At 35.6% G+C, this 15,337-nt stretch overlaps 2 protein-coding genes across 5 annotated transcripts in view; both read right to left on the bottom strand.

Annotated features, from left to right (window-relative positions):
- Positions 1 to 916: 916 nt before the first annotated feature.
- azi2 (5-azacytidine induced 2) lies at positions 917 to 12,319 on the bottom strand. Of its 2 annotated transcripts, XR_008157464.1 has the most exons (9): positions 12,173 to 12,319; positions 10,979 to 11,201; positions 9,853 to 9,969; positions 9,679 to 9,778; positions 8,855 to 8,997; positions 6,807 to 6,868; positions 6,028 to 6,149; positions 2,438 to 3,793; positions 917 to 2,147 (listed from the first exon to the last, which is right to left on the bottom strand). XR_008157464.1 is itself a non-coding variant. In XM_052579220.1 (8 exons), exons 2-8 carry the CDS (start codon positions 11,192 to 11,194, stop codon positions 3,516 to 3,518), a joined length of 1,038 nt encoding a protein of 345 aa, XP_052435180.1. In that variant the 5' UTR covers positions 11,195 to 11,201; positions 12,173 to 12,319; the 3' UTR covers positions 917 to 3,515. The 2 variants fall into 2 exon arrangements, 1 of the variants encoding a protein (XP_052435180.1); XM_052579220.1 differs by having other exon boundaries at positions 917 to 3,793.
- A 1,062-nt stretch (positions 12,320 to 13,381) lies between these two features.
- The window catches only part of LOC127975289 (nuclear receptor coactivator 7), a 22,247-nt gene continuing 20,291 nt past the window's right edge, over positions 13,382 to 15,337 (bottom strand). For all 3 annotated transcript variants that reach the window (XM_052579217.1, XM_052579218.1, XM_052579219.1), the window contains 3 exons: positions 15,143 to 15,238; positions 14,973 to 15,046; positions 13,382 to 13,931 (listed from right to left, as the gene is read on the bottom strand). In XM_052579217.1, the coding sequence (XP_052435177.1) occupies positions 13,796 to 13,931; positions 14,973 to 15,046; positions 15,143 to 15,238 (306 nt within the window). In that variant the 3' untranslated portion in view covers positions 13,382 to 13,795. The remainder of the gene's footprint in view (positions 13,932 to 14,972; positions 15,047 to 15,142; positions 15,239 to 15,337) is intronic.

Genomic DNA, 15,337 nt, shown 5'->3' with positions numbered 1-15,337 from the left:
TGTTTTTGAATCACATCAGATGCGTATCGTCCCAGCGACCCTCGGGAATTACTGCCACAGAAGAAGGTTTTTGTTTGTTTGTTTGAAAACAGGAGTTATTCATGATGCTCCTGTTCAGATGATTCTCAATCAGTTCGTGCTTGAACGGAAGTTCCTTTTTTTAAAATTCAGAATATAATTAGATCAATAACTGGTGATATTGTGACATTTTTATCAAATATTTTAAAATATATATATAGAATTTGAGGTCAGTGAGATTTAATGTTTTTAAGAAGTTGCTTCTGCTCACCAAGACTGCATTTATTTGATCAAAGCTATAGTGAAATATTAATTTTAAAACATCAGTTTTCTGTGTGAATCTGTGTTCAAGTGTAATTTATTTCGGTATTTTCAGCATCATTTCTTCAGTGTCACATGATCTTCAGAAATCATGAAAATATGATTTACTGCTACATACATTTTTCCATTAATATTGGAAACCGTGATGCAGTTTATTTTTCAGGATTCACAGATGAATATAAAGTTCAAAAGAACAGCGTTTATATAAAAACTGCATCCTTTAATGAAAGTCCTCATTTAAAATCTTACTGAAAATGATAATGTAATTTTTTTATGAAAATGCAAACTCAAAGTGAAAGTATCAAATGTGATCCTCAATAAAGCTTGAAATATTCATAGCTTTTCATCTGGATTATACAGATGCAGATGTTCTTATATTATTTAATAAAGCGTGTGCCATATGAATATGAGAGACAAGAAACAATGTAACACTCAAAAGTAATAGAATAGTTTGTTGGTGCTGAATGTCATCAGATACAAGTTATATTTATCCTTCAACGTTACAATAATTACATCTCAACCCTCCACAGATACAGTAACATTACATCAGACCTTTTAATAACCTTCAGAAACAGTGTTCACATGAATTAGTTTATTGAATATTTACAAACTTTTCAGGATTAATAATCCTAAAAATAACTACTGTACATTGCATTTTGGTTGACAGATCTGTGGTGGTAGAGTATCTGTCTGTCGTCTGTGATCGGCTCTCGGTGATGAGTGAGGATTGTGGTCACATGACAGCTGTCAAATCAAATCAGCAAATGCATTACAAGCTTTTAAACACAAGATTTCCTTTGATACCACTTTGTTTCTCAAAGTCCGGCCTGTAGAACTGTTAGAAGTTTATATACACATACAATCGATTTTTCATCGTCTTGTGCTTCACATTTCTTTTACAGGACAGAACACAGTTGGTGTCGAGACTGTAAGAATCTCAGCAGAAACAGACTGCTTGTGTCTCTGTACATTGTTAATGCCTTTAAGGCAGCTTGACTCAGACTCTGGCCATATATATATATTTTTTTTTTTTTCTTTTTTCTTTTTAACAAACATCTTTGAAAGCAAAAAATAATAATTTAAATGATGCATCAGTGCACATGATTATAAAGAAGAAAAAACTTTTTTGTAATAATTCACCAACATTTACAATTTATAAGAAACCCTTTCACAATCAGATCTGTTGGATTTCTGATGGATAAAATCTAATTTTCTTAATAAATACTCATAAGATAACAGCTTGTTTGATGTTGACTTTAAACAGGGTTGCCACAGCTTTAGTTTCTGATTCTTTAAGAATTTCTAGAAATAGCTAAAAAGCAGCTATTAAAGGAGCCGAGCATGAGAATCGGACCAATCGTCTAGGAGGAGTATGAAAAAAAAAAAAAGTTTTCGGAGGAACTAAAAACAGCGGATGGGAAGTTTGGCTAATTAGGGTATAATTTGTATCGATGTTCTGAGCATAATCTAAGGAATCCGTAAAGACCAGTAGGAAAAATATTCAAAAGTTGATGCATTAATTTTTTAAAATGTCATTATAATTGCTTAAAGCTTTTTGAGTGCCTTCAGGGCATGGTGCTGATGACACATTCTGAGTTTTGAGATTTGCATTTGTAACAACAACAACAATACAAAAGAAGAAAAAATGCACTTTACGATGAAATTGACAATAGCTGACATGGGAATATTAGGTATCGTTCAACTTGGTATGTCATCACAAAAGTAAAATGAAAAGTCTTGTGATTTTTGGCCAAATCATTCAAAAGTTATAACTAAAAATATTCATTTTCAAAACTCCTGTCTACAAACTGTGAAGGTTTAATAACCTCAGATCATGGTTATAACACACACCAAGTTTGGGTTTAACACGCTTAAGCATTGTGAGGATATAGCCTCATGTCCATTTTGCCGTGCTCTTCGTTTAATTTGTTTGGGTGTTATTCAAGAACAGTTAGTCTAATAAAGTGGACTTCCATTACTTTTTGTTGGCATGGTCTGAAGATGACCTGGTTAAAACTTCGTGAAAATCGAATCAATGAAGTAAAAGAAGTAAAAAGTCGCGGGAACATTTTCATGACAGAAAATGATGTTATGGGACGCAATCAAATTTGGCATAAGCCAAGGAATCAGAGGAATTTCACGTCAGAGGAATTCTGAAAAATTTTGCTTCTAGACCTTACAGCTCAAAAATTCTTAGTATAAGTGTGAGGTCAACTTTGAGCTGTTGGTGGCGCTAGAGAGTTTGAGTTAGAGACTCCAAATTTGGTGTGATTAATATTGAGACTGTCCTCTATCTGTGTGCCAAATTTCACAACTTGCTGACGGTTCTATGGGGTTCCATAGACTCAAGAGCGGCAGGAAAATACAAAAACTAACAGATACAACAAGTGCTTGGCCCCTAAAAGAGCAAATAATTTACTACAGAAATAGTTTTTTTTTTTTTATATATATAGAAACTTCCAGGTTGACCGTGAGACCCTGTTTAAAGCTAAATAACTTGCACAAAGCCACCAGCCGCCCACAGATCCACTCGTTAATTGACTAAATCTAAACACTTAAACGTTGTTTTCTCTGATTCGAACAGCAGTATGTTACGGGCATTAACACACGACAGACGTGTTTCTAAAGAAACAACCTTCAAGGAGTGCTTGAGCTACTAAATCCTTCCCTTTACACAATCATAAATACAAGACAGGATCCGTTTCACTTAATAGAATCAACTCGACCCAGGAGAGGAGCATCAGCCTGTTGGACACGGGGTTGGGAACCGAAAATCAATTCTAATAAATTCCATTTGTCAATCAATTCTTGTGCGTGCATCTTTAAAATGAATTTGTCTTTGAATCATTCATTCAAGAGATTCATTCAAAAGCATTGAAAGGGAGTCATTGAATCATTCCATACATGAATTGCATGAGATATTCAGCTTTCAGATGATGTATGCATCTCAAGTTTAAATAAATTGACCCTTATGACTGGTTTTGTGCTCAAGGGTCTCAAATATGTTTAAATTGGGAATCTAAAAGAATCGGCATTGAAAAGACTCGAACGATTCCCAACCCTAGTCATCAGGAACGCATCCGCTCAAGAGGTATGTGCTCACCCGGGATCATCCAGAGAGGGATGTGTGTGTTAAGGCAGGTAAGGTGTGGAGGGCCGGGGCCGGGGGCCGGGACTCAGTACGGTTGGCCCCATTCTCCCGCGGGGCTCTTGGGCTTGGTTTGGTCCCAGAACACAGCATCGCTGGGTCGAGGAGGGCTGGGGAAGGACCAGGAGCTGTCGTCCAGCGAGCTCATGCGCAGGGGGGGATTGAGCCGCACGCCGGGGCTGCCCAGCGGAGCCGGACGAGGGAGGGGCCAGGGGTCCTGGGGGTCATCTGGGGTCGAGGGCAGTGGGGGAGCGCTGGGGGGGCGAGGGATGTCGTCCAGGCACTGCACTGGAACAGTTGAAGCAGCTGAAACCCACAGCCTCAGGATTTATTACACACTCCCACAAACACACTACAGCCTCAAAACATGCTCCCTACTGAGTGCACTCACTACAGCCTGACTCACCGATATCTAAAATAATAATATATTTATATATATACACACACACACACACACACACACATAATCATTTATTTATATATGATTAATATATATATATATATATACATATTTACATTATTTATTATCTATTATGAAATATTGTTTTGTACACATCAAACATTTTATACATTTTATCATATATTTATCTTTTTTTTTTGTATTATATATTTAATTATTTTTTTCCTACTACATATATATTGTTACTTATACATGGTAGAAAATAATAGATTACATAAAGTCTTTGTTGTGTTTATTATTTTATATGTATACTGTAATGTGAGAAGATAATGGATCATTTGTAAGTTGCTTTGGATAAAAATCACCTGCTAAATGACTAAATTTAAATAATAATAATAAATAAATTATTATATATATATATATATATATATATATATATATATATATATATATATATATATATATATATATATATATATATATACACACACACACACCAGTATATACATATAAAAGAGAGAGAGAGAGTGAGAGTGAGTGACTGTGAGAGAGAGAAAGAGAGAGAGAGAGAGAGAGAGAGTGAGTGTGAGAGAGAGACACTGAGAGAGTGAGGGAGAGAGAGTGAGGGAGAGAGAGCAGTGTTTACAGCACAGACAGAAATCAGACTGCGTTCCTCAGAGACGCACAGATTCACACACATCACTAACTCTCTGCTTCTCATCTCAAGAAACAACGAGGGGCTCATTTGAAAACTGATTATGTTTCTGATCTCTCAGAGGAATATACCAGCTATATCTTAAAGAAAGCCGCCCGCTCCAGAGTCACTCAAATAAACATGGAGCTCTTCCTCATTTTTAGCATTGATTCTAATTTGCACCTTTTGCTTTTCCTCTGCGACACACAGGGAATACTGACAATCCCAGAAAGACCAGAAGCACACACACACACACACACACACACACACAGCTGATGTTTCACACTGATTCTACGACATCACAAGATCATTTAACTCCATGAGCAGATGAATCCAGACAGAGCAGAAGTGTTTATGCTGTAAACCTGAAGTGTGTTTGAAAGCTCAGGTGTGTGATAGAAAATATACACTATTCTATACAGGTTTGGAATTACTGAAGATTTGTTAAAAAGTTTTTTGAAAAACTGTTAATAACAGTTGTGTTGCCAATTTTTTCTCTCTCTCTCTTTTTTTTAAGGAATCCATGATACACTACCATTGAAAAAATTGGGATAAAAAAATTAAATAAATGCAAGTTTATATCTCACAAGTCTGACTCAGAAATGGCAAGTTTCTAGAAATGTTAACTTGCAATGGTGAGAAAAAGATAAAAGTTGCAATTACCTGTCATTTTTGTTTTATTCTGTGGCTGAAGAAAAAAGTATAAGAAAAAGTCAACTGCAATATAAACTCAGTTCTGAAAAGGTTCATCTGAATTGTGAGATATAAAGTGTGGAAGAGAAAAAGTCGGGGGAAAAAATTAAATTGCAACAAAAAAAGTCAGAATTAAGCAAAAATCACGGTTACAAATTTACTTAAAATTGCAAGATATAAACTCGCAATTCTGAGTTTAAAAACAAAAACAAAAAAACAACAGAATTGTGAGATAAAGTTGCAATGAACTTGTTTTTTTTCCATTAGACGAAATAAAAAAGAAAGTAAGAATTGCGAGGTTCAAACAAGTTTACATCTTACATTTATAACAACAATAAAAACTATTCTGAGAAGAAACATTCAAACTGTGAGATAAAAATTATTTTGGGATAACAATTTCCTTATTTCTGTTTAATCCATGTCGAAAAAAAGAAAGAAAAAAAAGTGCAAGAAATTTTTTTTTATTAGAGATTAATTAGAACTGCGAAACTAAATCTGATGATAATTAATCCTTCATTTCAAATATCTATGCACTAATAATGCGCATTGTCCCTGATTAAATAAATAAATGGATGGGAAAAATAAGGAATGAGACATCCAAATTGGAAGACATAACCTTGCAAGTGCAAGAGAAGATGTCCAGACTGTGATTGAGATAGTGTAGATCTGTGTTGTGTGAGAAACAAGCGCTGTGCTGCAGGAAGAGGCTGAGGTCTGATGGTTATTTCGGTGTAAGAGCGCTGGTGAGCTCACCTCGTCTGAAGATGGGCGCTGGTCTCTCTCTCATCTTCTTCAGCAGCTCCGACTGAGAGCGAACGACTGACTGCAGACTGGACACTTCACCGAGGACGTCCTGATACGACCGGACCATCGCCCTGAACACAACACACACCCAGAACTCCTCCTGAAGGTGCACTCTTCTTAATGTGATACAGCATGACTGGGGCTATTATTATTTTTTTGCTTTCAAATATGTCTTTTTTATTTATTTATTTATTTTAGTTATAGTTATTTAGCAGGTTTTACTACACATATGAAGTGTTTAAGAAACTTTTTTTTAATATGTTTTTTAAAGAAGTCTCCTCTGCTCACCAAGGAGGCATTTATTTTATCCAAACTATAAATATAAATTGTGAAAAAATGGTACTATTTAAAATAACTTTTTTATTCAGATGCATGTTAAACTGTAATTAATTAATACTTTCAAATAGAAAACATTAAATTATTTTTGAAAATTATTAAAACAGTCTTTAAAGAGCATAAAAAAATATTATGGTTCAAAAACGTTTGATTGGTAGTGTGTCTTCACTGTAAAAATGGCTAGAAATATAGGAATATTTTTTTCCTTAAAAACCTATAATTATAAAACCTTTCCCATGCTTTACATTGGTGAAAATGAAATGTGTGTCCATTATTTGAATAATAAATGTCATTTCACTGTCCCTCTCATTTTTGTTCCAATCCCTCCCTCTAGTGGACACTGGCAGCACTGCAAGCATCATAAAACAGGAAAACATTAAAGTCATAAATACCTGGCGTCTGTCAAAGCTTCATGAGACGGATCATCATCAACTACACAGTTTTTACAAACATCCTGTAAAGAGAAGAACATCATGAGACTGATTCTATTTAAATAATAAAATGTATATATAAAATTAGATAAAAAATAGATATTACATATATTTTATATAGTAATTGTTACAGTATTATGCTTTACTTAAAATAAACAGTTTTTTTTATTAATGTAAAAAAAATTAAATAACATACATACATATGCACATACATACATAAATACATACATATATATATATATATAGATATATATAGATATGTGTGTGTGTATATATATATATATATATATATAAACAAGACAAATAAATGTACATGATGCATTATTTTATAGCACATTTATTTACACTGTTACATTTTATTTAAAAAACTTGTAGATATATGACACAGATGTGTTGCTGGTGTGTAACACAAGTGTTGTGCAAATATATAGTGCAGGTGAAGCGCAGGTGTAGTGGGGGGTGTAGCATAGGTGTAGTGGGATGTAACACAGGTGTAGCGCAAGTGTTGCACTGGTGTAGTGCAGGTGCAGTGGGGCGTAACACAGGTGTAGCGCCGGTGTAGTAGGGGTGTAACACAGGTGTAGCGCAGGTGTAGTAGGGGTGTAGCGCAGGTGTAGTAGGGGTGTAACACAGGTGTAGCACTGGTGTAGTGCAGGTGCAGTGGAGTGTAACACAGGTGTAGTGCAGATATATAATGCAGGTGTAACACAGGTGTAGCGCCAGTGTAGCGCAGGTGTAGTAGGGGTGTAGCGCAGGTGTAGTAGGGGTGTAGCGCAGGTGTAGTAGGGGTGTAACACAGGTGTAGCACCGGTGTAGTACAGGTGTAGTGGGGTGTAACACAGGTGTAGTGCAGATATATAATGCAGGTGTAACACAGGTGTAGCGCCAGTGTATTGCAGGTTTAGTGGGGTGTAACACAGGTGTAGTGCAGATATATAATGCAGGTGTAGTGGGGGTGTAACACAGGTGTAGTACAGATATATAATGCTGGTGTAGTGGGGGTGTAACACAGGTGTAGCGCCAGTGTAGTGGGGTGTAACATGTGTAGTGCAGGTGTAGTGGGGGGTGTAGCACAAGTGTATTGGGGGTGTAACACAGGTGTAGCTCAAGTGTAGTGGGGGTGTATGACAGGTGTAGCGCAGGTGAAGTGGGGGTTGTAACACAGGTGTAGTAGGGGTGTAACGCAAGTGAAGTGGGTTGTAAAACAGGTGTAGCGCAGGTGTAGTAGGGGTGTAACACAGGTGTAGTGCAAGTGTAGTGGGGGTGTATGACAGGTGTAGCGCAGGTGTAGTACGGGGTGTAACACGTGTAGTGCAGGTGTAGTGGGGGGTGTAGCACAAGTGTATTGGGGGTGTATGACAGGTGTAGCGCAGGTGTAGTACGGGGTGTAACACATGTGTAGTGCAGGTGTAGTGGGGGGTGTAGCACAAGTGTAGTGGGGGTGTATGACAGGTGTAGCGCAGGTGTAGTACGGGGTGTAATACATGTGTAGTGCAGGTGTAGTGGGGGGTGTAGCACAAGTGTATTGGGGGTGTAACACAGGTGTAGCTCAAGTGTAGTGGGGGTGTATGACAGGTGTAGCGCAGGTGAAGTGGGGGTTGTAACACAGGTGTAGTAGGGGTGTAACGCAAGTGAAGTGGGGTTGTAAAACAGGTGTAGCGCAGGTGTAGTGCAAGTGTAGTGGGGGTGTATGACAGGTGTAGCGCAGGTGTAGTGGGGGGTGTAACACAGGTGTAGCGCAGGTGTAGTAGGGGTGTAGCACAGGTGTAGCGCAGGTGTAGTAGGGGTGTAACACAGGTGTAGTGCAGGTGTAGTGGGGGTGTAGCACAGGTGTAGCGCAGGTGTAGTGGGGGTGTAACACAGGTGTAGTGCAGGTGTAGTGGGGGGTGTAACACAGGTGTAGCGCAGGTGTAGTAGGGGTGTAGCACAGGTGTAGCGCAGGTGTAGTGGGGTGTAAGACAGGTGTAGCGCAGATATATAGTGCAGGTGTAGCAGAGGTGGAGACGCACCTGTCCGGCCCTGCAGAGCTTGTGCAGCGCGTCGTTCTCTAACTGTAAGCGCTCCAGCTGCTCCTGCAGAGAGTGGATCTTTATGTCACTGCTGCATCTGTCCACCTGCCAGTAATCTCCCGTATCTGTCAGACTCTTCATCACTAACACCAGAAGAACAGCATTACAACAACCGCTCGACTGCAACATTCGATGCAACAGGCCATACTCAATCTTCACAATGTGAATCCTCATATTTCATTTTTAAGATTTTTAGCAAAAATATATACTGGGATAGATCTTACTGTTTATATGCCATGTTATACCAAAATAAAAATGATTTAGCATAATTTTTGTGTTCATTTGTGGAGAATGTAAATGATTTAAAATAGGTTTTTACTGTATCCCAGTAATTTCCTAGTAACATTTAACAATATAAAATGTAATAATTTTTTTTACTTTTTTACTAGCCACTCTTCACGATTTAATAATTCAACAACACACTATTTAATACTTTAATGCCATAATATTTAATTTTAATAATTTAATATGCATTTATAAATAACATTACATACCTTAATACTGCAATAACAGTTCATGATAACTGAATAATATTTAATTTAATATAATTTAATGTTAAAACATAAGATATAAGTAATTCAAAAATATAAGAAATATTTATTAATTTAATCCTGTACTATTTAATCACTTAGAATGTAATATTATTTAATAAATGGATAATACAGGACGCATTTGCAGCAACATAATGCATGGATTCTGTATAGTAAGATCTTCACAAACACTGGGGATTATGTCACACTGGCTGATGAGAATATGAATATAACCTTGGCTGGTGTCCATCTCTGATCTGAGCTGCAGAAGCTCCATCTCTTTGGCCTGCAGCTGCTCCGTCAGAAGCCTCTCTAAATCCAGCTTCTCCTTTTTCTGGAAGAAGAGACAGACATGAGTTTATGATCTGCAGTCATGAGGGTCTGACCATCCAACACCAGCTGAAGTACCACTTTATTGAGCTCCATCTGCAGGTCCTCCTTCTCGATGTAGATGCCGCGGTACGCACTGAAGGCTTTGTTCATGTACTGCGGTCCTTCAGACGGAGGAGCTTCTGGATGGAAATGCTGCCGAAACATACACAAACCCAGAGATTTACACACGTCACAGCAGGAATAAACAGATTTTAGTGAATGATTCAAAAAAAGAAAACATTCAAGATTTACATTTCAGTTTTCAGACCCTTTGTGATCACTGGTTCCAATTGTCAACTTTTTTACATGATTTTACTGTATTTTACTTTAACGTTAGTTTGATAGTTTAACAACACACTATTAAATAATTTACTAGAACCATTTAATAATATAAAATAATAATACTAATTCTATAATATATAATTTAATATTTAACAAGTAGCATTTAATAATTTACTGATAAAATAATTAAATAAACAGAGAAAGTTGTAGTATTAAATCATATAAAAATGTAACAATTCAACAATAATAAAGAATATTTTATCAGTTAGCTTTAATAAAAATTATGAAATAACAATATAATATTTAATATTTTAAATCAATAAATTACTTTAATAATTCAACAATATGGAAATTAAATTTGTTTACTAGTGAAATTTAATAAACTAACATAATAAAGAAATTATAATCCAATAATTTAATAATACCTTTTAATATTTTACTAGTGATATTTAATAATTTTATACAATAAAATAAGTTGATATTATTATTATTATTACTACTACTAATAATAATTATTATTACTATTATTATTTTACACATTATTTGACATTTAATAATTTTATAATGTAATGGTTTTTAATATTAATTATACATTATACATTAATTATAAAAATGTTTTTAATATTTTAGCACTTTAATTTATAATAGTACAATAAAAATTATTCAAATATACAACTATAGCTATTTTAATAATTTAAGAATTAAAAAAAAATATTTCAATAATAATAAAAATACTTAATGTAATGATATTTATCAGTTTAATAATATTATAATTATCTCATCATTCAAAAATGCAATACACTTATAATTTGGAATAGACAGACTGAGTGAATAATTAATGTAGGTGCTTTTAACCCTTTGATGGTTTGTGAACACACACCTTGTCCTCCAGCTGCTTGACTCTGCGGCGCAGCAGGCCGTTCTCCTTCTCCGTGTCTCGGAGTCTCTTCTTGATGTCCTCGTAGGCAGTGACCAGAGCGAAGTGAGACGCCACCGACTCGTCCCCGGGACACACGGACACAGGGCTCTCGGGCGGCCCATACGCCGTCTCATGCTTCAGGATACAGATGTCATCATCCACCACCGGAGACTCCATCCCAGAGCTGAGCAACAGACATCAGAGATGCATTCAGAACAAGCACTGACACAATGTGTGTGTGTGTGTGTGTGTGTGTGTGTGTGTGTGTGTGTGTACTGTGTATTTGTTGTATTACGTGCATATATTAACGAAAAATATGTTAGACTATATCAAATATTTATATTTACATTAGTGCTGCCAAATGATTAATCGCATCCAAAAAATAATGTAACATATATTTATTATGGATATATATAAATACAAAAACAATGTATGCGTTTCAGAAAAATATGTTAATGTTATGTTTACATGTTCAATATATTTCAATATATAGGAATATAAATTACCATAAATATTATAAATGTATTATTTATTTTTTCTTTTTAGGCGTTGTACTTTGACATGCATTTTATGCATGAAAGTTGCTATTTAAGTAAACTATTATTATTATTATGATTATGATTATTAATGGTCATCAATGTATCAATACAGACTGTTGTGGCTGATACTGATAGTTCAGATTAATAACTAATGTTTAAAATCAATCTAGTGAATAATAATTATTTCCCTATAATAAAAGACTTTTAGATTTTAAATACCAATAAGGCCTTAAATATGAAATATATTCCAGTGTTATTTAGTAATATAATATTGTATTGTGTAGTACAGCATTGTGAAAATTGATATAGTGTAAAATATTACAATATTACCAATGCATAACATGTTAATATTAATATAAACTACGAATGAAGGGGTTTTATTGTAATATGCAGATGGTTTTGGTCAAAGTGAAACAGAAAGAACATGACAACAAGAGCAAAGTGACAAACCAGCAGATGAAACATAAAGAAGAACTAATGTGTTACAGCAGGAGCAAGCGAGTGTGATAAAACCCGACAGAACAGAGTCAGACATCAGAAGATGTTTGTGTTCATCTGCGCGATTATTATGATGAGGTTTGATATGAAATATGAATAATAAACATAAAACACTCACCAGACAGCAGTCAGCGCGGACAGCAGACTCCAACACCGCAAGAAATCATGATAAAGAGACAAAAACAGACTGGACAACACACAAACACTGTCCAGGAAGTGCTTCTCTCCGCTCGATGGACTTCCGGCGGAAGTAGCGCTGCGTCGCGCTCGAAGCCAGACACGTGCCTCGAGGAAATCGATTTATTTATCTTGATAAAATGGGTAACCTCTGGCCCCTTTTCGGTCATTTTATATTTAGAAATTAAAAAAGAGTTTTTTTTTTATCACATTAGCAATAAGAACACACACACACACACACACACACACACACCATGGACATGATTGGGATATGTTAAATAGTAAATACCTTCTTCGCGGTATAAATAAATAAAACCCACAGAGATTCTCATTCTCTCTCTCTCTAGCATTTATTAAAGTACATTGAATAAAATGTACAAAAAATAAAAATGTTTGTATTACCTAGTGTTTTGAATAATCACTTTTCCTTCCTTATTTTGTTTGATATTTTAATGATCAAATACTGAGAAACAAAACTGCTTTCTATGTGGAAACAAGATTTTAATGTTTGACTGTAATCATAATGTAAAACCTGATACTTATCTAACCAAAAATATCTAAACCTTCACAAAAAGTAATCTTTTAGAATGTCTAGATATAAATCTAAATGCAAAACCTAAAAGAATGAAGAGATGAGGTCTAAAAAACTATGGGAATCCAAAAGCCTCTGTATATATTATATTAGATTCTATGTGTTTGAGTTAAAATCATCTTAATGCTGGATGTGTTTCAGGTTTTGTCTTCTCCAGATGTTCACTGATGGACTGGAGTGCTGTGGATTATTGTGATGTTTTTATCAGACTCTCATTCTGACGGCACCCATTCACTGCAGAGCATCCGTTGATGAGACACTGATGCAGTGCTACATTTCTACAAACCTGATGAAGAAACAAACTCATCCTGATCTCTGATGAACTCATTTCCAGCTGAACTGTTCCTTTAACAGTTTCCCAACAGACATTCTTCCCAGGCTCACAGTTTCATAAAACAGAAGAGATTTATTCTGACATAGTTTTTATGTTTTACGTAAGGGTGTAATGCATCTTATGAAACAAACTGAACCTCTGAGCCCAGTGCTAAAGACTGACGCAAGAGTGTTATTTAATAATACAATTACTTAAGCAGAAACTCCAGAACACACACAGTTCAGTTTGATAAAAAACCATGTGTTTTATTAGAAACCCCAGACCCAGAAACACAGCGCCAGCACTGCGTGACAAACACAACTCAACATATGATCACAGATATTAAATAGAGTAAAAAACATCACTAGCACACAGCAAACCCTTTTCCTTTTCACATGGAAATCAGTCTAAGTGCATATTAAACACAGTACAGACAGTAAACCGTGAGTGTCAGTAGTACTCAAGGGCTCGTGTCAGATCTAGTGTGCCCTACGTAGGCAGCACGCTTGATCCCCAGGGCTTGAGGAATGTGTTCAGTTACTGCAAACGGGAATTAAAGCCGCAAATCCTGCCTGGACTTGTCTTGACAGTAACTCTCTTGGTTCAGAGGAAGAGATGAGTGACCGGACGAGTCGAGGCGGTTTGCTGTTGTTCTTCTCTCAGACGAAGCTCCACACCTCCAGATCCCGCACGGTGAAGTCGTGATGGAGGCTGAGAGGACGGTTACAGAAGGTGTTGCAGGAGTAACTGGAGCCGCGGTACAGATCCGAGTCCAGCCACAGGCCGAACGGACCCCTGAACACACACACACACACACACACACAGCAGAGCATTACATTCATGCTTTTAGCAGATGCATTGCATTTAAAATATATTTGCTCAGTTCATGCATGCACCAGGAAATTCTTCTTAAACTATTCTTACTTAAATAATACGTCTTTTCAGAATTGCAAGATATAAACTCTAGATATATATATTTTTAAGTTTATATTCCATAATTCAGATTTGTTTTAGTTTCCGCCACTGAATAAAAAACACAAATTCTGTTAAAATAAATTGAGCGTTATATATGCTATTTTTATTTTATTTTATTATTTTATTTCATTAGTTTTATTTTATTTTATTTTATAAAATATTATTTTATTTTCTGTGTCAGAAACAGGCTTCCATAGATATGAGCCTAAATGCACTTTTTTGAGCTATGTTGTAAAAATCATCATGTAGAAAATAAAATCATTTTTATTTCAGTCTTTTATTTTATTTTTTTATTTTATTTTTTATTATTATTTATTTTATTTTATTTTATTATTTTTATTATTATGTAAATTAAAATTAGTGTTATTTTATTTTATTTATTTTATTTATTTATTTATTTATTTATTTTATTTTATTTTATTTTATTTTATTTTATTTTATTTTATTTTTCTGTGTCAGAAACAGGCTTCCATAGATATGAGCCCGAATGCACTTCTATGAGCTCCGTTGTAAAAATCATCATGTAGTTTTGCTTTCCATTAAGCAGAAGCTGAAGTATGATTTAATGTTGTGTTTAACAGAAAATGAAAGTCACGAGAGTGTGAAAGATGACAGTTACTCAACTTTTATTACACTTCCACATTCAGAAAGCAGAAGTGACCAACCACTTCCCCTTTAGTCTTATGAATTGCGGTTCACTAACGGTTCACTAAAAAAATGCTTTAATTCCTCAAAGAAACATTTAACTGATCAGTAAGAAAAAAATTAATTAATAGAACATGTTTTCAATGTAATGATGTAATGCTGAAAATACATAAATAAATAAATGCAGCCTTGATAAATGAATGATGAAGGACTCACCCTCCTCCTCCCATCTGCAGAGAGTCCAGGAATCCTCTCACAAAGTAGGAGTTTTCTCCACTCCAGCGGAAGATCTGCAGAGGAACCAAACACAGGTCAGAACCAGAGCCAGAACCAGAACCAGAACCAGAACCAGAACCAGACTCAGTATTCAGTAATTGAGCAGACACCTGAAACTCGGGACTGAAGCTGTAGAGGAAGGTCTCTCCCGTCCCGTAGCAGTAGCTGCTGACTCTGAACGGATCGGAGGAAAACGCTCCAAACACCTGAGGATTCACAACAACAGACTGTTTTATCAGATCAATATCAACGCTACGGGATATCAATCTCTTACAATACTGAACAACACAAAATCATTTTTGTTG

Source organism: Carassius gibelio, chromosome B16 (genome assembly GCF_023724105.1).
Source record: "Carassius gibelio isolate Cgi1373 ecotype wild population from Czech Republic chromosome B16, carGib1.2-hapl.c, whole genome shotgun sequence".
In the NCBI taxonomy this organism is placed as follows: domain Eukaryota; kingdom Metazoa; phylum Chordata; class Actinopteri; order Cypriniformes; family Cyprinidae; genus Carassius; species Carassius gibelio.
Note: the sequence above shows the minus strand (reverse complement) of the source record. Positions and strands in the feature narration are given on the sequence as shown.

Excerpts from the sequence above, each read along its gene's own strand:
- azi2 (XM_052579220.1), bottom strand. The coding sequence starts at position 11,194 with ATGGAGTCTCCGGTGGTGGATGATGACATCTGTATCCTGAAGCATGAG. Across the intron at positions 8,998-9,678 it reads AGAGATGGACACCAGCCAAG|TGATGAAGAGTCTGACAGAT; the intron begins GTTATATTCATA and ends TTCTGGTGTTAG. Across the intron at positions 6,150-6,806 it reads GAAGCTTTGACAGACGCCAG|GGCGATGGTCCGGTCGTATC; the intron begins GTATTTATGACT and ends TGTTGTGTTCAG.